A 24,062-nucleotide genomic window follows, 5' to 3' on the forward strand; every position below is an offset into this window, starting at 1 on the left:
TGAATGAAGAGAACTCAAACCAACTGAGTAATGTCAAACCCAACAAGTTAAGACAACTCAAACCATTTGAGGAAAAAAATTGCTTAATTGTTTTTAATTAGTCAAAAAAACTAATTTACATGAGTACTGTGGACTTACTCTATTTAAGTTGAAAGAATGAGGTATTTAATTAACTCATTACCTTCAACACTGAGTTCAAAACTCCTTTTAAATGAGTAGAATTAACTTTGAGTAAATTAATTTTGAGTTAACTACACTAATTTCATTTGATAAAGTTTACTGTGAGGTTTACAGTGTATGTGTGTTTTTTGTAGGACATAAATAGTTACATAATAAAGCCATTATTTTTGATAACTGCAGAGCATGTGCGTTGCAGTCAACTACCTTCTAGCTCCCCCAAACTCAGGAATAACCAACTACATCCGACAGTTTCTAGAATGTTGAAATTTTAATGCCACCTAAAACAGTGGTTCTCAACCGGTTTGGCCATGGGACCCACATTTTTACATGGTCATCAAGCCGCGACCCAAATTTTAAGGAACTGTAATATAGTTTTAGGAATTAGGATTAATTTGTATTTATTTGTTAACACACAAGTAGTGACAGATAAATCATAAGAAAATCACCAAGGCTTACAAATAAACAATATTTCATTGCTGTCATTTAACAAAATGTATGCACTTTTGTGATGCCCTTATAGCTCTTGGGAGTCGTCTTAGAAAATGGTTCACAGGTTTGTCCTTGCAACTGGGATGTCTGGTTTCTAAATGTCGTTGACGCTCTCTTGTGAGAGCACCTCACCACATATGACACAATGAAGTTTTAAGCCTTTTTTGTCATCAATATATGTAAATCCATACTTTACATATTCAGGGTTGTACTTGCGCTTCGATATATTTCTTGATATAAAGAAATGAAATTTCACATGTCAAACGGTACGGTTGTCACGTGCACATTTCAAAATAAAAGTCCAGTATAAGCTAAATATAAGTTAAAATCTAAACTTTTGTTGTTTTATTGACCACACACTCTGCGACCCATTGATAATGTTCCTGTCACCCACTTTTGGGTCACGACCAACCAGTTGAGAAACACTGACCTAAAACATTTTCAATTGGGTTGAAGTCAGGAGATTGGGCTGTCCACTCCATTACCTCAATTATCTCAATAGAAACTAATATTTTATACTGTAATACTTTGTGTTTGGGGTCGTTGTCTTATTGAAATACCAATTTTAGGGGAATTTCATCTTCACCATAGGGGGACATAATCTCTTTAAATATTCTGATGTATTCTTATTGGTCTAAGACACTTGGTAAATGGTAAAGAGTTCCGACTTTATAGGTTAATAAACATTACCATCCCATGATTTTTGTCTTTACAGAGCACTGAGGCAAGAATTTGGTATCTGGGGGTCAAACTGCCAACAACTACCACATCTGAAAAAAGGAAAATTTTACTGTTATCAGTCCACATTGGCAAAATTTAACAGATTCTTTAACAGATATGTTTTTTTTTTTTAATGATGCTTTATGGGTGCTACTTGTTCCCATCAAACATCTTCTGACTGTCATTAGTTTCATTTATTTTATTTTCGCCTTATTGCCTTTATTTATTAAGGGTCGCCACAGCAGAATGAACTGCCAATTTATCCAGCAAATGTTTTACGCAGAAGATGCCCTTCCAGCTGCAACCCCATCACTGGGAAACATCCATACACACTCATTTACACACATACAGTACGGACAATTCAGCTTATTCAATTCACCTATAGCACATGTCTTTGGACTGTGGGGAAAACCGGAGCACCCGGAGAAAGCCCATGCCAACATGGGGTGAACATGCAAACTCCACACAGAAATGCCTACTGAGCCAGCCGAGGTTTGAACTAGAAAGCTTCCTGCTGTAAGATGACAGTGCTACCTACTGCGCCACCATGTTTCAAATCAACTTTGATTGGATGAATATTTGCCATATACCTTTAAATGTATTAGTCAGATACACAGAAGAAAGAGCACACAACACACAAGTTGAGTCTGTTGTTGTTCTATTACACCAGTACAATACAAATGAATCGTTTTCAATGCACACATATTACTAATTCTAACGACAGTGCTTCAAGAGCTTACTAATGTTGTGCTGCTTTTTAAACACAACCATATATAAATAACAGACTTTATTTTGTCACGTCCTTTTCTAAAAATATTCAACAGAAAAAAGTATGAATAACAGAATATCAGTTTCCTTTCGTTTGTCCTCTAAATGTTGACAAGCATGTGTGTTTAAGATGACCTTCACTATACATCCTGACAAATGGCGATATTAATAGATAGGTTTTGCTGATGGCCAGAATCGGTGGAACAGCATCACATAAAAACCAGAGTGAACTCACTCCAGCTAAGCACATGAAATAAACTACTACTATAGGCAGATAACAAACCAGGATAGATATTAAAATATGAGAGATGATTCTGAAGGCTTTTCTTTTCTGTTGATTCTCAACAGCTCTGCCTCTCTTTGTTTTGTTTATGTCTTTCTGTGTTGTCTCTACATTGTTGTGATCTCCTGGTCCTGGACGTTTCAGAGCATGAAGGACAGACGCACAGCAAAAAGAGGTTACAATCACTGCTATGCAAAAAACCAAGAAGTATACATGATCTCGAAAATAGTTCATCCTAATGGAAACAAGCCTGAAGCCGTTGCCTAGTGCAATCAGTGAAGCTACTGTTACCAACGCAATCCTGTACTGGATACCTTTATATCTCATGTAAGTTAAAACACTGATGAATCACAGCCAAATATTGTTCAATACACATGCAGATCTGGATGAGAGGTCTGGAGGTCCAACCAAAACCAGCAAGAAAGATAGTTAAGTTTTAGCTTGCTTTACTTAAAAACAAGAAATCAAGGAAATCTACAAGACTCTGGGTGCAAAAAAGCAGATCCAGGATAGTCATGTTTAGCAAAAACACCATGTTTGGTTTAATATTCCTGCGGAGAAGCACCCAGATGGACCAGAATTGGATCAATGTTCCCACAGTGAAGCTGAGTATTATCTCGGTAACCATGATAAAAGTGCCAAATCGACCTTTACACATGCAGTACCAGCATGAACTCTCATTGACAAATAAAGTTGAACTGTTGACTATGATGGAAGAATTGCACATGGTGAAATACAAAGCTGCGGAAACAAAAAACAATAAGTAGGCATAAGAGTTGGACATTATAAGCAGAAATATAGGTACATCAGTCAAAAAAAAGGTTGTCATTTTTGTAGCATTTGTTTCTGTAACGTTAAGTTATATACAGTAGATCAGTGGTTCTCAAACTGTGGTACGTGTACCACTAGTGGTACACAGGCTTCCTTCTAGTGGTACGCAGAGGAATTGCTGAATAATTTAAGTAAAAAAAATGAACACACTTTTAACTCTGACACATACAATAACACCAATGTGATCAGTAAATTGATTTTAATAGGCTAAAACTTTTAATTTTATTTTCAATTTTCTAATGTTTGTTTTGTATTCCATCATTTGAAGCTAGTCTCCTCCCCATATTTGTAACAGTTGTTGGGGGCTTATCCTGTATTTTTATGTCCCAATGTTGACAGGTATAGTTTAATCACTTGCTTTTGTGACACACAAAGCCTATAACTTGCAGTAAGCAGATCTGATTTCTAAATTAAATATGTAAATCCAAATCATACATTTAAAGTTAATGTTTAGATTTCAAATACATACAAATACGTTAAAAATATGTGCAACATCTATTACAAAACTTTTCAAAAACATTTTATATATGAATAAGATTACAAATATATTTATGAGGTCTGAGGCTGCTATATGTTTATACTTTACATTTAAGTACAGCAATTTTCTTTTTTCTTTTTAAGACCATTTGTAATTAACTTTTAGAAGCACATTTTAATTTAAAGATTTTTTTTTTACCTGTAAGCACAGGGCAGTGTTAATGTTCAAGCTATTTATTATGTTTAAAGTTGCTGACAATAATAAATATTCATAATAATAGAAATTAATCTGCCTCATTTCTGAATAGTCCAGAGCTTTAGCTGCTTAATTAGGCCTACTACATTACTATATTTTAATACTGGTCGTTATGGTGGTACTTGGAGAGACTATTTTTTTCTGAGGTGGTACTTGGCGAAAAAAGTTTGAGAACCACTGCAGTAGATCATTAGCAGTATTTGTACATCAAGTAAGACAGGACAGAAGGACTGGATTCTCTAATGTATCAAAATTTATCTAGCACTGTCTGTAACTGAACCATAAAACCTAAAGTATAAATTAAAAAGGTTGTCATACCTGATGTCACCAAAATTTATTGAAGAATTATTGCATTTGATGCCCGCAACAACAAGCTACCAAAAGCTCCTTATTCCTTTTGTTTCATCAGTTCATGTGAAACTGCTCACACCTGTTTTGTTTGCATATATATGCACTTTTTCAGATCATGTCCTTCATTTTTGTGTGTTCAATGTATATAATGCATACATTCAATGAAATCAGTGACTCCATACTGACATAGAATCAAACAAAGAACCTTCAAATTCATGTTTTCCTCGTCATGATATATACACACTATAAATATACTTGTGCCCGTTCATATTATGTTCGCATATTCTGAAATTGTATTGTAGTTCATTTCATCAATGTGTGTATGTTAGATTAATGACATGGTTCAAAATCTTAGTACAGTGTTTGAATGGAACATTATAATGAAAACTATAAACGGGATGAAGATGTCCAAAAATGTCTTGTTTTGCTAGAAAAAAATTAATTCCCCATTAATTACAATTTACCCAGATTTTCAAATTCACACACATTACACACACCAGACTGATCCATAGTCTGTCAGTTCATTTAGCATAAATGCCAGGTATAAATCAGAACCCATTAGTAAATATAAATATAGTACATATACAGTTGAAGTCAGAATTATTAGCACCCTTTTAATTTTTTTTCTTCTTTAAATATTTCCCAAATGATGTTAAACAGAGCAGGGAAATTTTCACAGTATGTCTGATAATATTTTTTCTTCTAGAGAAAGTCTTATTTGTATTATTTCGGGTAGAACAAAGGCAGTTTTTAATTTTTCCTAAAAGCCATTTTAGGGACAAAATTATTAGCCCCTTTAAGCTATACATTTTTTCGACTGTCTACAGATCAAACCATCGTTGTACAATAACTTGCCTGATTATTCTAACCTGCCTAGTTAACCTAATTAACCTAGTAAAGCCTTTGAATGTCAATTTAAGCTGTATAGAAGTGTCTTGAGAAATACTTAGTAAAATACTATTTACTGTCATCATGGTAAAGATAAAATAAATCAGTTATTAAAAATGAGTTATTAAAACTATTATGTTTAGAAATGTGTTAAAAAATCTTCTCTCTGTTAAACAGAAATTGGGAAAAAAAATAAACAGGGGTGCTAATAATTCAGAGGGGCTAATAATTCTGACTTCAACGGTAAATGACAACAAAAAACTACAATTAAAACATTAAAAAAAAGCTTTGATATTATTATTATTATTATTATTAATAATAGAAGTGGAAAGTTGTATGAGTGATCAACAGGCAATGCTTTAATAAAGAAACAAGGATCCAAAAGATATTTGTCCATATGATGACAAGGTGTGTGTGTAATCTACTAACAACACAGGTGCAAAATGGAAAAATATTGAAATGCGTTCCTCTCATAAATTTTGCATCTGAAAAGGTAACTAAAAATGCATATGCAAAAACCCAGTCTACAATAAGTTTCCACGTATATTTGGTGATAATGTTTAACTGTGTGTCTCTAGCAAATCCTGACAGTGGGGTTTTTTGAGTCAAAAGAGGGTTTAAGGAACTTCTTGGGAAATTAAAAGGTTCTGTGGATGTTAGAGGTATAGTTAAAAAAACAATGACTAAAATGTAGCAAATATTTTTAAATAGCTTTCTTCTATATTTTAAATGTAGTTGTAACATTACACATTCAATTTCTAAATCAAAGTATTAAGAGATTTTATGAAAGTTTTTAAATGAGACGAATGTATTAATCTGATCAGAAAAAAATAGCAGTATGTTTTTTTATTCAAACAGAAATACTTATAAACTTCTGAACTAATATTTAGTTGCAGAGCCAATATTTTTAATTTTAATAATATCTGTGATTTGTGTTGCACCAAGTCAATCAAGAAACTGAAAGAAATTGGCTCCCAGAAACTGATATTTCCAACCCAGGCTTAATCTGAAAATGAACCGCTATATGCAGTTCTGGAGAGGGCAAAATATGTCCCGCAGGAGCTACTTTTTTTTTGCAGTTTTTGTTTTCGCGAATCCACCAGAGGCCACTGTTGACTGACTGACTCACTTACCGACTGATTCACCGTTTGACTGACCCACCCTCCTCCACCCCTAAACCCAACCAATAGTGTTTTCAAAAGCACCAATTGACGTGCCCACCCACTTCCATAAGTTTTAAAAAATAATACAGAAAAACGCTTGATTTTTACCACGTTTCAGATTTTACCACATTCTCACTCTGTTATTTAATTGTTTATTTTATTTTTGGCTTTTGTTTTTGTCTTGCCTTCTTTCTGACTCCGTTCTTCAGTGGACTCGAACCCCACTGTTGTAGTCAACTCCTCTCTGCATCTAAACTTCGCAGAGGTACACGGCGAGCTAACTGGACAAACTGGTAACAGCGGGAATATCATCCATATGGAGATAAGCAGTCAGCTGGTAAGCGCGAAAAGGAACACTGTCATAACGACCTGCAGCTTTCATTTTAAAGACGAAATACAGCCATATGTACTTCTGGCTACATAATTTGCTACCTTCAGAATTCATTCATTCATTTTCTTGTCGGCTTAGTCCCTTTATTAATCCGGGAATGAACCACCGACTTATCCAGCAAGTTTTTACGCAGCAGATGCCCTTCCAGCCGCAACCCATCTCTGGGAAACATCCACACACACATTCACACACACACTCATACACTACAGACAATTTAGCATACCCAATTTACCTGTACCGCATGTCTTTAAACTGTGGGGGAAACCGGAGCACACGGAGGAAACCCACGCGAAGGCAGGGAGAACATGCAAACTCCACACAGAAACGCCAACTGAGCCGAGGTTCGAACCAGCGACCTTCTTGCTGTGAGGCGACAGCACTACCTACTGTGCCATTGCCTCGCCTTACCTTCAGAATAGAGATACATTTTCAGAATAACATTATGTTGGGTATTTCAGGCCAGAAAGAAATAAACTATGTTGTTCAGTTCCTGTGAATTTTGGTTTTTGCTTCAGAAAAGTAGATTTTTGAGGTCAGGGGATTGAGCTGGCCACTTTATTACCTCAATCTTTTTGTTTTTACACAACTAATGTCACATCCATTTAAAAAATAACATGGAATATTCCTTCAATCTTTAACAGAATATCAGTTTCTTTTCATTAATCCACTAATCATTAAAAAAGCACAGGATATGCTTGAGATGATCTTCACTATACATCCTGACGAGCGGTGAAATTAATACATTGATTTTGCTGATGGCCAATATAGGTGGAACAGCATCACATAAAAACCAGAGTGAACTCACTCCAGCTAAGCACATGAAATAAACTACTACTATAGGCAAATAACAAACCAGGATAGATATTAAAATATGAGAGATGATTCTGAAGGCTTTTCTTTTCTGTTGATTCTCAACAGCTCTGCCTTTGTCTGTCTTGTTTCTGTCTTTCTCAGTCATCTTTACATTGTTGTGATCTCCTGGTCCTGGACGTTTCAGAGCGTGAAGGACAGACGCACAGCAAAAAGAGGTTACAATCACTGCTATGCAAAAAACCAAGAAGTATACGTGATCTCGAAAATAGTTTATCCTGATGGAAACAAGCCTGAAGCTGTTGCCCATTGCAATTAATAAAGCTACTGTTACCAGTGCAATCCTGTACTGGATACCTTTATACCTCATGAATGTTACAGGATGAATCACAGCCAAATATTGTTCAATACACATGCAGATCTGGATGAGAGGTCTGGCAGTCCAAACAAGACCAGCAAGAAAGATAGTAAACCCGTAGCTCGCTTTACTTGAAAACCAGAAATCAATGAAATCTACAAGACCCTGGGCGCAAAAAAGCAGATCCAGGATAGTCATGTTCAGTGAAAACACCATGTTTGGTTTTAAGCTCCGGTGGAGAAGCACCCAGTTGGACCAGCATTGGATCAGTGTTCCCACAGTGAAGCTGAGTATTAACATGGTAATACTGACAAAATTGCCAAAACGGTCTTTACACATGCAGAACCAACTTAAACACTCCTTGATTAATAATGTTGAATTGTTGTTTATGGTTGAAGAATTGCACATGGTAGAATACAAAGCTGGGGAAACAGAAAACAATAACTATGCTTAATATTTTGGCATGATAGACAGCAAAAATACTGTATGTACATCTGTCCATAAAAATGTGCCTGTTCTGTAGCATTTGTTGATAAGTTCAAGTTAGATTATTAGCACTATTTATACATTAAACAGTAAGACTAGACATAAGGACTGATTTCTTGCTCAAATGTTATATATCTAGCACTGTCTTTAACTGAACCATAAAATCTAAAGTATGAATTAAAATGATTGTCATACCTGATGTCACCAAATTATACTGAAGAATTAGAAGCTACCAAAAGTGCCTCATTCCCTTTGTTTTATCTCTTAATATGAAATTATAAGTAAAGGTCACTCCTGTTTTGTTTGCATAGTTTTATTGCACCTATTTTTTTATTTGTATCATGTGCTTGCTCAAGTGCTGTGATGCATGATTACGAAGCTGTAAATTCTCGTCACTTTTTTATTTCACCATTCATGTTATCTGGATCCTTTTTGATATCCATTGAGGACAACAAAATCAAGGGAACAATGTCCTGAAAAGCAGTCAACCATCTAATAGTAACACACACATGTTATGCACAATTTTCCACTATAAAGAAGCTTTTTTTTGCAATGAAAATGTTGACAGATTTTCTATCAGTGAATAACTACAAATTACACCCATTATGATTCGTAGGAAATTATAAAGGTACCAGACAACATCCCATTGTTTGCATATTTTGCCTTTTATCGTAATTTATTCTATTTTATATTCAAAATTTATGACATGGTTCAAGCAAATGTTACTGTAATGTTTAAATATTAAAATTATGGATGTTTGACGGGATTATCACAGATGGTGACTTAAACCTCTGCTCTGACATTGTTTGCTGTTAATAATTTAGAAATAAGTTTTTACCTCACATTTCAATCAGTTTGAAACAGTATTTTGTATAACTAAAGTAAAAAACTAAATAACTAAAATAAATATGTAAAATAACAAATAAACATGGACAAAGCCTATTAATCAGTTTTGGTGCTGTAATTTACATGACCGGGTGGTGCGGTTAATGTTTTAAACTACTCAAAATGTCAATAAAAGTCATTTCAACACCAAGCAAGGCGATGCAGTAGCACAGTAGCTAGTGCTTTCGCCTCACAGCAAGAAGGTCGCTGGGTTGCTGGTTTGAGCCTCGGCTGGGTCAATTGGGGTTTCTGTGTGGAGTTTGCATGTTCTCCCTGTGTTCGCATGGGTTTCCTCCGGGTGCTCCGGTTTCCCCCAAAGACATGCGGTACAGGAGAATTGGGTAGGCTAAATTGTCCATAGTGTATGAGTGTGAGTGAATATGTGTGTGTGGATTTTTTCCGGAGATGGGTGGTGGCTGGAAGGACATCCGCTGCGTAAAAACGTGATGGATAAGTTTGCAGTTCATTCCGCTGTGGCGACCCCAGATATGGACAAAGCCGTTAAAAAAAAATTAATGAATGAATCAACACCAATGTTTCATAATGCATTTCAAAGGTGCAAATAAATAATTGCATAAGATTTGTACTAGTGGCCTGAAAACATGCTGAAAATATTTTTACACAAAAAAATTGTGTATCACAAAAACACTTAACAACTAAATAGCCCTTTACTATCTTGATGTCACCGACTCGGTCCAGGTCATTCCCCTCGCTGGCCAGCAGAGGCCACCATCTCCGGACTTTTAGCATTACATCATCCATCTACACTGATTGCGCATACACCTGATCTTAATCAGGCTAACGACCCACGTACCTCTTATAAGCCGCACTCCAACACTCAGTCAGTGCGAAGTCTTGTTCAGCCCCGGCCAGCATTACTGAGCGTTTTATCCAGCCTGATCTCTTGTGTACGACTCCAGCCTGTCTCTTACTTTGCTTCGCCTTCTGCCTGCCCCCGACCCACACCTGATATACGGACTCTGATTCTCGCTGCCTGCCCTCGATCCACGCCTGATATACGGACTCTGATTCTCGCTGCCTGCCCTCGACCCAAGCCTGATACACGGACTCTGATTCACGCTCATTGCCCTCCACTCATGCCTGGTAACTCACTCTGTGTCTGTTCATCATCATTCTTGAAACCCTTACTACTACTATGGTTGTGTGTGTGCACCCAGGTGCATATTGTGTGTTTGAGTGAAGTTGTGATTAATAAATACTGCATAATGGATCCCTCCGTGTCAGTCTCCTCGTTACACTTGAGTAACAAATGACATATATTATCTATAATGTGTTATATTGTAGCTTGATCTAAAATGTAAAAACTGTAAAAAAAAAAAAACAGTTTATTGTCATTTAAATGTTTGTTTATTTCTACATACAGTTCTTTACATTATGAAAGATTTACAAAGGATTAAACCATTGGATATTTTGGGTATCCACGTGGAATCAAGGGCATGAGTGGCCGCCTAGCCCACACCTCTGCCACTGAGAATGAACTGCCGCTACACATTTTGCACACACAAAAAATGTAGGATTTTAATATTGTTCAGTAGAATCAATATTCTGTATGGACCCGTCAATGCCAATATAAAAATATTCTTTAGGGCATATAGAACTCCACTTTTAGCTCAAAGCCAACCTGATTTCACCAAGTAGGACATGTTCCTGGATTAACATATATGTTAATCCTGGAACAACATTCCAATCAGCCAATCACAATTAAGGGATACGTTTACCAATTTTGTTAAGTTTAGGCTTACAGTTAGGTTTACACACTTCTAGTTATCTAACTATTATTCCTCTGTGATTTTTGGAATAATTTACAGTTATAGGGAATAGGTATGGATTACATTTTAATCCAGGATCACATCATATTTGGCAAATCATGACATGCTTTGGCCCAAAATAGGAAGAAAGAATGTTACATGAAAGTATACACGCTCAGAGGAATCAACCTTTTTCTATGTCCCAGCAGGGAAAACAAAACAATGTGGTTTTTAATGAGAATTTTGAGAGTTCACACTTAGCTGATCATTGAATATTAAGCTAGTTTAGCATGCTGTACCGGGAGAGAGCCTTGAGCTCATAAGATCCTCGAGCCCAGGGCTCCCTCCCGCTTGCAGGGCGAGAAGGGAGTTTGAGCTCAGGTAGGTCTTGAGAACTCCCCTCTTTATTTAGAGCTTATGACAGATTATAAATTGCTATAGAGATATTCTGCTGGTTAAGAGCTTGACTATAGTGCTAATTTAGATTGATCAATTAACTTATGACACATGTTTTTGGACTATGGGAGATAACCGGAGAACCCACGAGAGCAAGTGGAGAACATGTAAGCTCCACACAAAAACGATATCTGGCCTGTTAAGGATTTGAACCAGTGATGTTCTTGCTGTGAGGCAACAGTGCTAACCACTGGGCCACCGTGTCACCCTATTAAGGGAAAGATGTAAGAGTAGGGGTGGAACGGGGGATCCTTCAAGGCGAAGATAACTATAGTAAGAATCTATGGTTATTTATAGTGAGTTAGGAATCATCTGATTGGTGAATCATGCATTAGTTAATGCGGGACCAGCTGTGATCAATCATAAGCATGTGCTCCTCTTGAAATTAGTTTATAAATAAACTTCACTTGACATTTGCTCGCACAAAACAGTCTGACACAAAACAGAAAGAGTAAAAGAACACATTTATATCGCATTGCCAAATAGTATCCGTCTGTATTGTATTCTGTAAAATATTTTCTTATTTTTCTTTTATTTGTCCTCTAAGCTTTAAAAAGCGTACTATGGGCTTAAGATGACCATCATTATACATCCTCAATAGAGGTGAAAGTAATACAGCAGTTCCAGTGACAGACAGAGTCAGAGGAACAACTTCACATAAATATAAAAACCTGCTGATACTTGCTATATTTATAAAATAAGTGACCACCATAGGTAAATAACACAACAGGATCGACACTAAAATGTGAGAGATGATCCTGAAGGCTTTTCTTTTCTGCTGGTTCTCAGCAGCTTTAATCTTGTCAGTTTTATTGCATTTGTTTTGCTCTTTATTGTTTCGATCTCCTGGTCCAGGACGCTTCAGAGCATGAAGGACAGAAGCACAGCAGATCGACGTTATGAGCACCGCAATGCAAAAAACTGTAAAGAACGCATGATCTTTAAAATAACTCGTCGTACCTATAACAAGTCTCAAGCTGTTGCACAGTGCAATCAACCCAGCGGCTGCTACTAATGCAATCCTGTAATGGATGTCCTTATATCTTAGGAATATTACAGGATGAATCACTGCCAAATATTGTTCAACACACATGCAGATCTGAATAAAAGGTCTGAAAGTCCAACTGAAACCAATGAGAAAGTTTGCTAAACGGTCACCCATCAGAGAAGGGTATGTGATGACAGTGACGTCTATAATGCACTGAATGCAAAAAAACAGCTCAACTATAGTGAGGATCAGTGGAAACACCAGATTGGGTTTAATGTTTCCACGAAGAAACATCCAGAGAGACCAGCAATGGATCGGCGTTCCCACAATGAAGCACAGTATTGATGTCAGAAAAATGAAAAAAGGACCAAAATGTCCCTCACAGATGCAAAACCAGTCCATTGACTCGTCCAATATGAAAGCTGTTTTGTTGATTTGCAAGGATGAGTTGCACATGACTGAAAAAAGCTAAAACACAAAAAATGTGGGAGTGTGAGTCACTTCAGATACACATGTAATTATGTTATGCTATACCAATGAATCCTTGAAGTTCAAATGCTAAAATAGAACTGCTTTATTCATTCAAAAGGATCAATATTAAATGAAACATCCTTATATTTGTTGTATATGAATTAAAAAAGCTTGAGAAATGTCATACCTGGATTGATGTTCCAGAATGCAAAATGAACTTAAGAACTGTTTTTGATCAAAGCTACCAAGCGTGTGTGTTCCAACTGTGCCAAAAAAATCGGGCTACAAAACACCTCATCTGCCGTGTTTCATCTGTCGCAGATAAATTTGTGATAAATGTGTGCATATCTGCTTCGATTTTGTTTTGCATATGGCTTGCCCCTGTTTTAGGCACATGCATGTCTTGTAGGATGCTCCAGTTTGTATAGAATATTTTAAATGAATATTATCATAACTTACTGTCAAACATTTCAGAAAGCACATCAACACTGTACACATAATTCCTTCATGTATTCTGATTAAGTTAATTGCTTTTTTATTTAACTAGACTGAACATAAAACAATTAAGTTGCCTCCAAAAAACCTAAGAATTTTGTTGTTCCAACTCATTTTATACAACTCTTTCTCTCTTTATTTCTCTTTCTTTCTTTCTTTCTTTCTTTCTTTCTTTCTTTCTTTCTTTCTTTCTTTCTTTCTTTTTATCTTTCATTTTCTTACATCATTTCTTTAATTATTTTCTTTTTTTTCTTTAATGTTCTTTCTTTTCCTTTCCTTTCTTTATCTTTCTTTTTTTGTTTCTTTCTATCTTTCTTTTTCTTTTTTTCTTTAATTTTATTTATTTTCCTTTCTTTCTCTTTCTTTCTTTCTTTCTTTCTTTCATTTTTTTCTTTCTTTGTTTTATTTTTCCTTTCTTTCTTTCTTTCTTTCTTTCTTTCTTTCTTTCTTTCTTTCTTTCTTTCTTTCTTTCTTTCTTTCTTTCTTTCTTTAATAATTATTTTTCTTTTCTTTTTCTTTCTTTCTTCTCTCTTTCTTTCTTTCTTTAATAATTATTTTTCTTTCTTTTTCTTTCTTTCTTTCTTTCTTTCTTTCTTTCTTTCTTTCGTTCTTTTCTTTTTCCTTTCTTTCTTTTTTTTCTTTTCTTAATAATTATTTTTCTTTTTTTTCTTTCTTTCTTTCTTTCTTTCTTTCTTTTCCCACTCATGATCCACTCATGCAGTGTTTGCATAGAATTGTGCCTGTTGTTTTTGCTCGTGTCATGAATGTCTTCTTAACAATAATATTATTTTTTCAATGGCTTATTCACAGATTGTCTAAACACATTGTAGATCAATATTTGAATAGGAAAACATGATGTCTTTTTATGAAAACACCATTACTCTGTATGGATGGTTTTGCTGACAGTTTTTAAAAAAAACATATAATGACTGATTTCTTCGTTGCAGTTTCCATTTTGAAAAATAGGTAACAAAATGAGTCTAGGACATTTATGCTTTAATGAGTGCAAAAATATTTTTAAGATTTAAGATATTTTATGAAGTCAAAGTATTTTAACTAAGTTTTACTCATTCCAGTAACTTTAATTAAAAACGGTAAAGAATATCTACATTTGACTTATTTACTGATCACATGCAATGTAGCTTTAGTTCAAAATAAATAATAAGTTATTACTGCTTTACAAAACAATTCTTCTGATCCAAAAATAAGTGCTGATTTTTGAATACACTTTATTCTTTTCATTTGGTTAACAAAGACTTTAAATTAATTAACTTCATTAAAACAATGAACATGTTTTGAATATAATATCAATATGCTCACAATATTTTCATAACATGGATAATAAAGCGTAGTACACTACTCTACATTACTGTAGTACATAACAATAAATATATAATAACTGTTTTAACTGTTTAAATAAATTTAACTGTTTTAAATCCAGTAATTATTTTATTTGAAAATGTTGGCAATGCAGAACCTGCATTTCAGATGACTTTCACTGTACAGTCTGACTAGTGGCGAAATTAACAGAGTAATTGTGGTGACTGACAGAATCAGTGGAATAGCTTGACATACATAAGAAAGCTTAGTGACTTTAGAAGTGCGTATAAAATAAGTTACTACTTGAGGCAAATAACAAACCAAAATAGACACTAAGATTTGACAGATGATTCTGAAGGCTTTTCTTTTCTGCTGGTTCTCAACAGCTTTGCCTCTCTCAATTTTATTGTGTCTGCCCTTCTCTTTCATTTATACATTGTTGTTATTTCCTGGTTCTGGATGTTTCAGAGCAAGTAAAACAGATGCACAGCAAAAAGAAGTTACAATCACTGCAATGCAAAACACTAAAAAGAATACATGACCTTGAAAATAATACATCCCAATGGAAACAAGCCTCAAGCCATTGCCCAATGCAATAAGCCAAGCTACTGTTACCAGTGCAATCCTGTACTGCATGCCCTTATATTTCAGGAAAGTTACAGGATGAATCACAGCCAAATAATGTTCAATACACATGCAGATCTGGATGAGAGGTCTGAAAGTCCAACCAAGACCAATAAGAAAGTGAAGTATGCTCTGGCCCAACATAGAGGGATGTTTGACAGCAATCATCTCTGTAAAGCACTGGATACAGTAAAAAAGCTCCAGAATAGAGATGTTTAATGGAAACACCACTTTGGGTTTGAAGTCCCCATGGAGGTGAATCCAGAGGAACCAACAATGGGCTGGTGTTCCCACACTGAAACACATTAAAGAAGTGATATGATTGAAATGAGTCCCAAAATGTCCCCACAATCACAGAACCATTCAAATATTGTTGCATTCCAGATTATGACTGATGAATTCCACATGATTGAAAGTGCTGGGGAAATAAAAATGAATGAGTGTGTGAATTTTCATAATGGCTTCATTAATTTGATGACAAATTAAACAGAAAAACAGACAAATATGAAGTCAAGCAGGCAGAAAGACTGATTTCAGGTTAAGCTTTGCTTTGATTTACTGTTAAATATATTGATTTAGTTTCAAAGAAATGTCAAACCTTGACAGGAAGAATCCCAGACACTGTGAGCTACCAAACGTTTATCATTTTGATTGTGTTTGTGCACACTCCCATTTTGTTTGCATATATTTGGTTCTGGTGTTGACTGTAGCTCATCATTATTGTGTTCAAACCATTTTGAACACTAAGAATAATAAATATTATACAATTTTTGTACTGGTTCAAATAAGTAAAATGCATAGTTCATTCATTCATTCATTCATTCATTCATTCATTTTCTTTTTGGCTTAGTCAATTTATTATCTGGGGTGGCCTCAGCGGAATGAACCGCCAACTTATCCAGCATATGTTTTACACAGCAGATAACCCATACACTCATCCACACACATACACTATACAGACATTTTAGCTTACCCAATCCACCTATACGACATGTCTTTGGACTATGGAGGAAACCAATGCAAAGACGGGGGGAACATGCAAACTCCACACAGAAATGGCAGTTGACCCAGTCGAAGCTTGAACCAGTGACCATCTTGCTATGAGGCGACAGCGCTACCCACTCTGCCTTCGTGCCACCCCAAAATACATAATGTACAGAAATAAAAATAAAGTATCTTTATATATGTTACACTGAAGAAATATTTCATTTTCAACAAATGTTTTTTGAAACTTAAAAGTGGTCACTGCATTCAGTGTGCTCTCAGCGTAACACTTACTAAAACTGAATACATTAAGCATATTACACAGCACATGTTTAAACTAATCATTTAAAATGAGCTGAAACAACACAATTCTTGAGATTTCATTGGGACAACTTAAATTTTTATGTTCAATCCTAATAAATTTGTTAAAAGTGTTAAGTTTACTTAATCAGCTTGTGTTGGGACAACATGACTGAATTGTGTGGAACCCTGCATGTTAACAGTGCACTTCAATGTTTCTATTGTATACATACAAAAAACAAAATGCACACTCTGATAGAAAATGTCAACAGTGATCAAATCAAGAGATTTTCTAGACTTTTCTGTCCTAAACAATCATAAAACTTTACAATTTAGGTTGGATAACTGATTGGATTAAACGATCCACAAAATTGGTTCAAGTTCTAGTGGTTTAAACCTTTTATGAATTTATTCCAACTGTTTAACTGTAACGGGGAGACTGACACGGAGGGATCCATTATGCAGTATTTATTAGTCACACTTTCACTCAAACAATCAACACGCACAAAGGTGCGAACATACAACAATAACAGCAATAAAGGTCTTAGGGCTGGCGGCTGACAAACACAGAGAGATTTACCAGGCATGGGTCAGAGGCAGGCGGCGTGATTCAGAGTCCGTGTAACAGGCTTGGGTCGAGGGCAGGCAGCGAGTATCAGAGTCCGTGTAACAGGCTTAAGTCGTGGGCAGGCAGAAGGCAGAGCAGAGTCAGAAACGGGCTGGAGTAATACACAGGAGATCAGGCAGGATAGAACGCTCAGAAATGCTGGCCGGGGCTGAACAAGACTTCGCCAAGACTGAGTGTTTGAGAGTGGCTTATAGGGTAAGTGGGTCATTAGCGGGATTCATTAACGCAAAAATGCAGTCGTCAAAAACAGCAGTAATAAAAAAATACTATGGAAGTCAATGTTTTTTTAAACAGCAATCAGAATATCTTCCTTTGAGATCAACAGAAAAAAAACTTAAGCATGCTTTGAGCAAGTGGAGGATGAGTAAGATGACAGAATTTCCATTTTTTGGAAGCTCAATTCCTTGAAGGCCACCAAAATGTTGGAATCTGAAGACATCTGCTAATACACATAAATACAAGAAAAAACATAAACGATTTGCTCTTTGACAATTTTAACAAAATTTTTTGTTAATTTATTTATTGAATTAAAATCTATTTAATTTTACAAAAAAATATTTTAAGTGTAATCTAAAGTATTACTACAATTTTGTAAAGTTTGCAATATATTTCCAATATCGTACATGCCGTCTTTTTTTGTTGTACCACACAGCATATAACAAGCCAGTGTTTTACAGATGATTTTTTTCTGAATTTCAAAGGTTTCCCTAAGTTGTTGTAAAATTACGTTAAACCATATTATGGACTTCAATGGAGAAGAAAACAAATAATGTAGTATTGTTGACTTCAACTATGGAATAAAGGCCTGTTCTTTTGACAATTGTTAGTGTTAATCACAAGTAAAGTTTGACAGAATTTGGGTTTCCCTAGTCAGTGTTGTTAAGCCACATAAGGATGCTTGAAGTGATACTGTTGACTGTTGAAGTGATACTGTTGAGCTTGTTCTTTTAACAGCAGAAAGTGTTTATGAGTGTATTTTTATATAATTTTTATTGTCTCCAAATGTTGTTAAGGTAAACCACATTAAGCTCTTATGGACTTTAATGGGGATAAAATGCTTAATGTGACATTGTTCGCTTCATCCACAGAATCAGGGCTTGATCTTTTGCTAGTAGTTGGTGTTAATTACAAGTACATTTTCATAGATTGGTGATTTGGGTAGATTTTTTGGACACATAATATGTTCATAATTTTCCATCTCTAAGATTAGAGCTCATTTTTGACACTAGAAATTGTTTTTCATGAGTAAAATTTGATAGAAATTAGATTTTCCCTACTTGATGCTAAGGTATAAGCCACGTTAAGTTTTTTTTTTCTAATGAACTTCAAAAATACACTTAACGTGATGTTTTTCTCATTATCTATGAAATTGAGACTTGTTCTTTTTACAGTAGTTGGGGTTAATTACAAGAAAAATTTTGAGAGAAATGTGGATTTCTCTGGTTGATGTTTAGGTACATTAAGCCACGTTAAACTTAGTTCATGTTAAACGTTTTAGAATGTCCCGCTCTTTCTGATCATTCGGATGCTGTGTTGCTTTAATTAGTATTAGTCATTCCAAATAAAATAATCAAATGTGCTTGTGCTTTGAATGTTTGTGCTCAGAAAAATATATATTTCAGAAGTTTTAACTGGTCAGGATTTAAACACATGCAGATAATAAACTTTAATGACAAAAGAAAAAACACAATGTCACACATGCGTAATATACAGAATTAAACCATTATAAAACCAAAACTAAAATCTGCTATTTAACTTTTAAACAGATGCAAACAGCACAATTCCACTCAAAACATGAGCATATAAAGCATGGAATGATATATGATATTTTGAGCTGAATATTAAACACACATTCTTGGCGATTTATAGTACATTAGATTAAAAAAGGGCATAGTTGGTCCAGACATATAGAAATATATTCAGATGGTTATGAAAATAAAGGGTAAAACTAGCTTGGAAAACAGCATGCTTTTCAGTTTAACCTGAAATTACATTACAGAACTAGCATGTAACATTTTTTCTTTAAGCTGTAAATAAAAAAGCATCACTGTACAGCTAAGTTAACTAATGCACAGCTGATATAATATGATGCTGATATGTACATATAAAGTTCAGAAATAGAGATAGCAAAAAGCTCAAATAAATCTGGATGCACATGGCTTCTTATTTTTCTTTTCTGAGTTCTCTAAGCTTTGAAAACCACATTCTGGGTTTCAGCTGACCATCATTATACATCCTAATCAGAGGTGTAACTGATACAGAAAGCATAGTGATGCATGCCATAACCAGAACAACATTATCTTTAATTGCCCGATTGTCAATTTGAGCTGACTGCATAAAAAAACCCACTACTAGAGGTAAATAACAAACCAGAATCGACACTAAAACATGAGAGATGATTCTGAAGGCTTTTCTTTTCTGCTGGTTCTCAGCAGCCTTGCCTCTCTTGGTTTTATTGGCTTTGTCGTTCTCTGTTACTTTTGCATGGTTTCGATCTCCTGGTCCTGGACGCTTTAGAGCATGAAGGACAGAAGCGCAGCAGAACGAGGTTATGATCAGCCCAATGCAAAAAAATGCAAAGAAAACTTCATCTGGGAACTCTGTTTCTGTGAAAAACAGCCTCAAGCTGTTGGCCAGTGCGATTAGCCAAGATGCCGCTGCCAGTGCAACTCTGTACTGGATGCCGTTATATCTCAGGAACACAACTGGATGAATCACTGCTATGTACTGTTCAAGACACATGCAGATCTGGAGAAAGGTTCTGACAGACCAGTGGAGACCATTTAAAATCACCATCACTATTTGGACTGACATTGATAAAGTAATGATAAGGATTAAGTTTAGCAAGCACACTAAACAGTAAGTTAGTTCTAATATAGTCATGTTTAGTGGAAACACCATATTGGGTTTGAATTTCCTTTGAAGAAACACCAAGAGGGAGCAGAAATGTACAGGTGTTCCCACAGCAAAACACAGAGCATTGATAATAGCAACTAAGATAGGGGCAAAATGTTCTCGATAACTACAGTCAAAGTCAGACTCTGAAACTAGAGTCTCATTAAACATAGAAGTTAAATTATCCACTTGCTCAGATGAATTACTCATTGTGGTTGAGAGCTGGAGGAAAAATAAATAATAACCAGTCAATTTTATTTATTTTAAGTATTCAAAAGCAAAAAAGCAAAATAAATACAAATATAAATTTAAACACAAACCAATTATTTTGCCTCTGTTAGTTCTGTGTAATTTATTTATATTGAAAGCAAATGAGAGTCAAACCTGCACTGGTGAAACAGCAAACAAAACGTGCCAAAATTGCTTAAATAAATCCCAACTGCAACCAGCCACACAAAGTGTCTTTCATCAGTTTACAAACAAACACAAAAGATAGTCAGCTTATAGATATATGTATATGGGTATATACTGTGTTTGCTTTGCACAAGATTGTGATTTTTTTTAAACTCATGTCATGTAAAATTTACTTACTGTTGCGGTTGGAAAGACACCTGTTTTCGTGTGTGTTCATTTTTTTTAAAAAGACTGCATCATGGTGAGAATGCATTATTATAATGCATATATATATATATATATATATATATATATATATATATATATATATATATATATATACATATATATATATATATATATATATATATATATATATATATATATATATATATATATATATATATATATATGTTATAGAATTATAAGCCTCCCTCTTTATTTTTCCCCCCAATTTCTGTTTAACGGAGAGAAGATTTTTAACACAGAGAACACATTTCTAGATTTAATAACACATTTTCTTATTTATTTAATCTTTGCTATGATGACAGTAAATAATATTAGAGTAGATATTTTTCAGGACACTTCTATACATCTTAAGGTGACTTGGTTAATTAGGTTAACTAGGCAGGTTATGGTAATTAGGGAAGTTATTGTATAACGATGATTTGTTCTGTAGACTATCAAAAATATACAGTTGAAGTCAGCATTATTAGCCCCCCTGAATTATTAGCACCCCTGTTTATTTTTTTCCCCAATTTCTGTTTAATAGAGAGAAGATTTCTTCAACACATTTCTAAACATAATAGTTTTAATAACTCATCTCTAATGACAGATTTCTTTTATCTTTTCCATGATGACAGTAAATAATATTTTATTAGATATTTTTCAAGACACTTCAATACAGCTTAGTGACATTTAAAGGCTATACTAGGTTAATTAGGGTAACTATGCAGGTTAGGATGATTGGTCAAGTTATTGTATAATGATGGCTTGTTCTGTACTATCAGGAAAAAATATAGCTTAAAGGGGCTAATAATTTTGTCCTTAAAATGGCTTTATATATATTTATATGTATACTGTATAATGTTAGGAATAATTTAAAATAATAAAATGATTGTTGATTTCTGAGAAAATACAGGTGAAGTTGCTCTATCAACTTTTCATATTAACTGTTGAACTTATTTTGTTATTCATTTAATGTTGTTGGTTTAACAAAGTGACTAGTATTGAGATTTTCTGTCATTTGAAACAGCATTGTTTCAAGTTCTGTATCATAAATTACAAGACAAACTCAGATAATCTATTGTTTCAAACTACTTCTAAAAATGTCAACCAAAGCCCATTGTTAAACTTTAAAACTAAGCACGGACATCAAGATCCCATAATGCAATCTGATAGGGTAAACAGAGGTAAACATCCAATAATCTCAAACTACAAGAAACTGTTAATCGATGGACATTTTTACAGAGCAGGGTTTTCTTTACTTAAGAAGCCACATGTCTGGCAACACTAATGCTTAATGCATTTGAGGAGCAGACAAAAGTGCAACAGTGTAACTATTTAGGCAAATTGTGATAATGGTGAAGGTTGTAGACCTAATACAATTGAATACAATTTTTAAATAAAAAAAACACACCAGCTAAGTAACATCTTTAATTATTATTTTTTAATAAACTGTTTTTAATAACTGTTTTAATAACCAAATTTGAGTTAAAACAACCCAGCATTTTTTTATAGTGTTCATACCGGTTCATACATCTAAGGTCAAGGTTTCTGCAGGTTTCACCACGTTAAATTTAGAACTTTTAAAGACCTTTTAGAGACCATTATGAATGAATTTTTAGACTTATGCAGTGCTAAATGCTAAAGATTTTTTTAGAATATCTCAGTTAGAAAATGTTCACTTGCCCTATTAAAATTGATTATAACAAAATAATTTAATAATACAATACTACTACTACTACTAATAATAATAATAATAATATTAATAATTTAATAATAATAAAATATAGGTCAGGTCAGTATCCTCACCAGTAAATAAATGGAGAACTTTTAAACAAATGTTACTGTAAGGAAAGTAATTAGAACATTTAGTTACATAGAACATAGAGTTAAAAATGCTGTTTTTAAATCAAAAGTTTTATTTAGATTGTGATTGTTGGTGATTTTATGAGTGAAAATGGCCAGATGGGGTAACTATACAGAAAAAATTAAGACCTGAAAAAAAATTAAGGTCTACAACACAATTTTTATAGATTTAGGACTTTTTAAGACCCCACTGAATAATGTAAAGGTAGCAAGTTAGTTGTGTCATTTGTCTTACACTCTGCTCAGTCAGATCATTAACAAGTTCATGATAAAGAATTAGAGGCACAACAGATCCAGAGTGTCGCTGAAATCTTGCCTTGTCAAATGTGTGCTCAGTCATGCATGCAGTCTAACACATTAGTGTTCAGTACATTTATTAAAATGATAGAAAGGGCTGTCATATGTGGACAGAACATGCAAAACAGAGTAAAGTATGCCTTCCATCTGTTCCTATGCATTTATACATGTTTCTGTGCTCGCACGATCTGTGTTTGCATAGGATTTCACTGATGTTTAGCTTATGTCATATGGGTTTGCTGATAAATGTACATATTTATGACAGCACATGGTGCAAACCAATATTATTGCAGTATTTGAATGTGCTTTTGTAGATATTTTACAGAGAGCATTTAACAGATTTCCTTTCATAACCTTTGGTTTTTAGAATATGGCAGTCATTATTCATGATAATCAGCATTATTTGTTCAGGGATCTATTACTTTGATGCATTATTGGAGAAACTAATTAGCCAGTTGTGATAGTTTCCTGAGGAATGTCGCACATATGACATATATCTTTCAAACCAGGTCAGAAATGTTATCTTTGATTTTACAGGTGGTGGAGTGAAAATTTCAGCTAGCTAAAGAGTTTAAAGGTCCAGTATGTAAGTTTGGCATCCAGTGGTTGAACTAGGTATTGCACTACTGGATCAAAACAAATGCAAGTGCAGGTTGCCAGATTGAGGACAGGAGTGAGTGATTTAAACAGTGCTCAAAATAAAAGCAATGGCATGTGATAGAAAAAATATTTCCCATATTAAAAGGAGTTTTTGTTCTAACCAATCTTGATATATTAAAAATTGGTTTCTATTTCTCACAGCAGTACAACAGAAAACTATGGTACCTCAGGTACACCCCTTGTGCTTTATTCAGTGTTAAATGCTAACAATGTGAGTTTAAATGCCATTTATTGCCATATTCTGTTAGTAGCAGCAAGTAGTTGAAATAGTTGATCTCCGATCTTGAAAATACAAATAAACTGTTTGAAATTAAACTTTCCAACTAAACATATGGCCAACACATATGGCCAACTA

The 24,062-nt window shown here is 34.5% G+C and overlaps 5 protein-coding genes and 1 pseudogene across 6 annotated transcripts in view; all 6 read right to left on the minus strand.

The window, feature by feature from the left end:
• LOC147837451 (uncharacterized) overlaps positions 1-24,062 on the minus strand; it is a 79,997-nt gene that overhangs the window by 7,923 nt on the left and 48,012 nt on the right. The window lies entirely within an intron of this gene.
• On the minus strand, positions 2,119-3,174 carry LOC147837453 (uncharacterized). The gene is given in 2 exon segments (XM_087237457.1): positions 2,119-2,776; positions 2,778-3,174. Coding segments are annotated over 2 exon segments (930 nt in total). The 5' UTR covers positions 3,168-3,174; the 3' UTR covers positions 2,119-2,236.
• LOC147837454 (uncharacterized) lies at positions 6,335-8,373 on the minus strand. Its single transcript, XM_087238389.1, has 2 exons — positions 7,206-8,373; positions 6,335-6,838 (listed from the first exon to the last, which is right to left on the minus strand). Exon 1 carries the CDS (start codon positions 8,371-8,373, stop codon positions 7,465-7,467), a length of 909 nt encoding a protein of 302 aa, XP_087094515.1. The 3' UTR covers positions 6,335-6,838; positions 7,206-7,464.
• LOC147846957 (uncharacterized) lies at positions 10,985-13,858 on the minus strand. Its single transcript, XM_087237459.1, has one exon. It carries the CDS (start codon positions 13,003-13,005, stop codon positions 12,082-12,084), a length of 924 nt encoding a protein of 307 aa, XP_087093585.1. The 5' UTR covers positions 13,006-13,858; the 3' UTR covers positions 10,985-12,081.
• LOC147837456 (uncharacterized) lies at positions 14,219-15,765 on the minus strand (annotated as a pseudogene). The gene has a single exon (XR_015477293.1). The product of XR_015477293.1 is annotated as an uncharacterized LOC147837456 (transcript).
• Positions 18,559-20,476, minus strand: LOC147846958 (uncharacterized). Its single transcript, XM_087238370.1, has one exon. It carries the CDS (start codon positions 20,474-20,476, stop codon positions 19,535-19,537), a length of 942 nt encoding a protein of 313 aa, XP_087094496.1. The 3' UTR covers positions 18,559-19,534.

Source organism: Danio rerio, chromosome 1 (genome assembly GCF_052040795.2).
Source record: "Danio rerio strain M-AB ecotype USA chromosome 1, GRCz13ab, whole genome shotgun sequence".
NCBI classification, from domain to species: domain Eukaryota; kingdom Metazoa; phylum Chordata; class Actinopteri; order Cypriniformes; family Danionidae; genus Danio; species Danio rerio.

Bases quoted from the DNA above. Each gene is read 5' to 3' on its own strand.
- LOC147846957 (XM_087237459.1), bottom strand. From the start codon at position 13,005: ATGTGCAACTCATCCTTGCAAATCAACAAAACAGCTTTCATATTGGAC.
- LOC147837454 (XM_087238389.1), bottom strand. From the start codon at position 8,373: ATGTGCAATTCTTCAACCATAAACAACAATTCAACATTATTAATCAAG.
- LOC147846958 (XM_087238370.1), bottom strand. From the start codon at position 20,476: ATGAGTAATTCATCTGAGCAAGTGGATAATTTAACTTCTATGTTTAAT.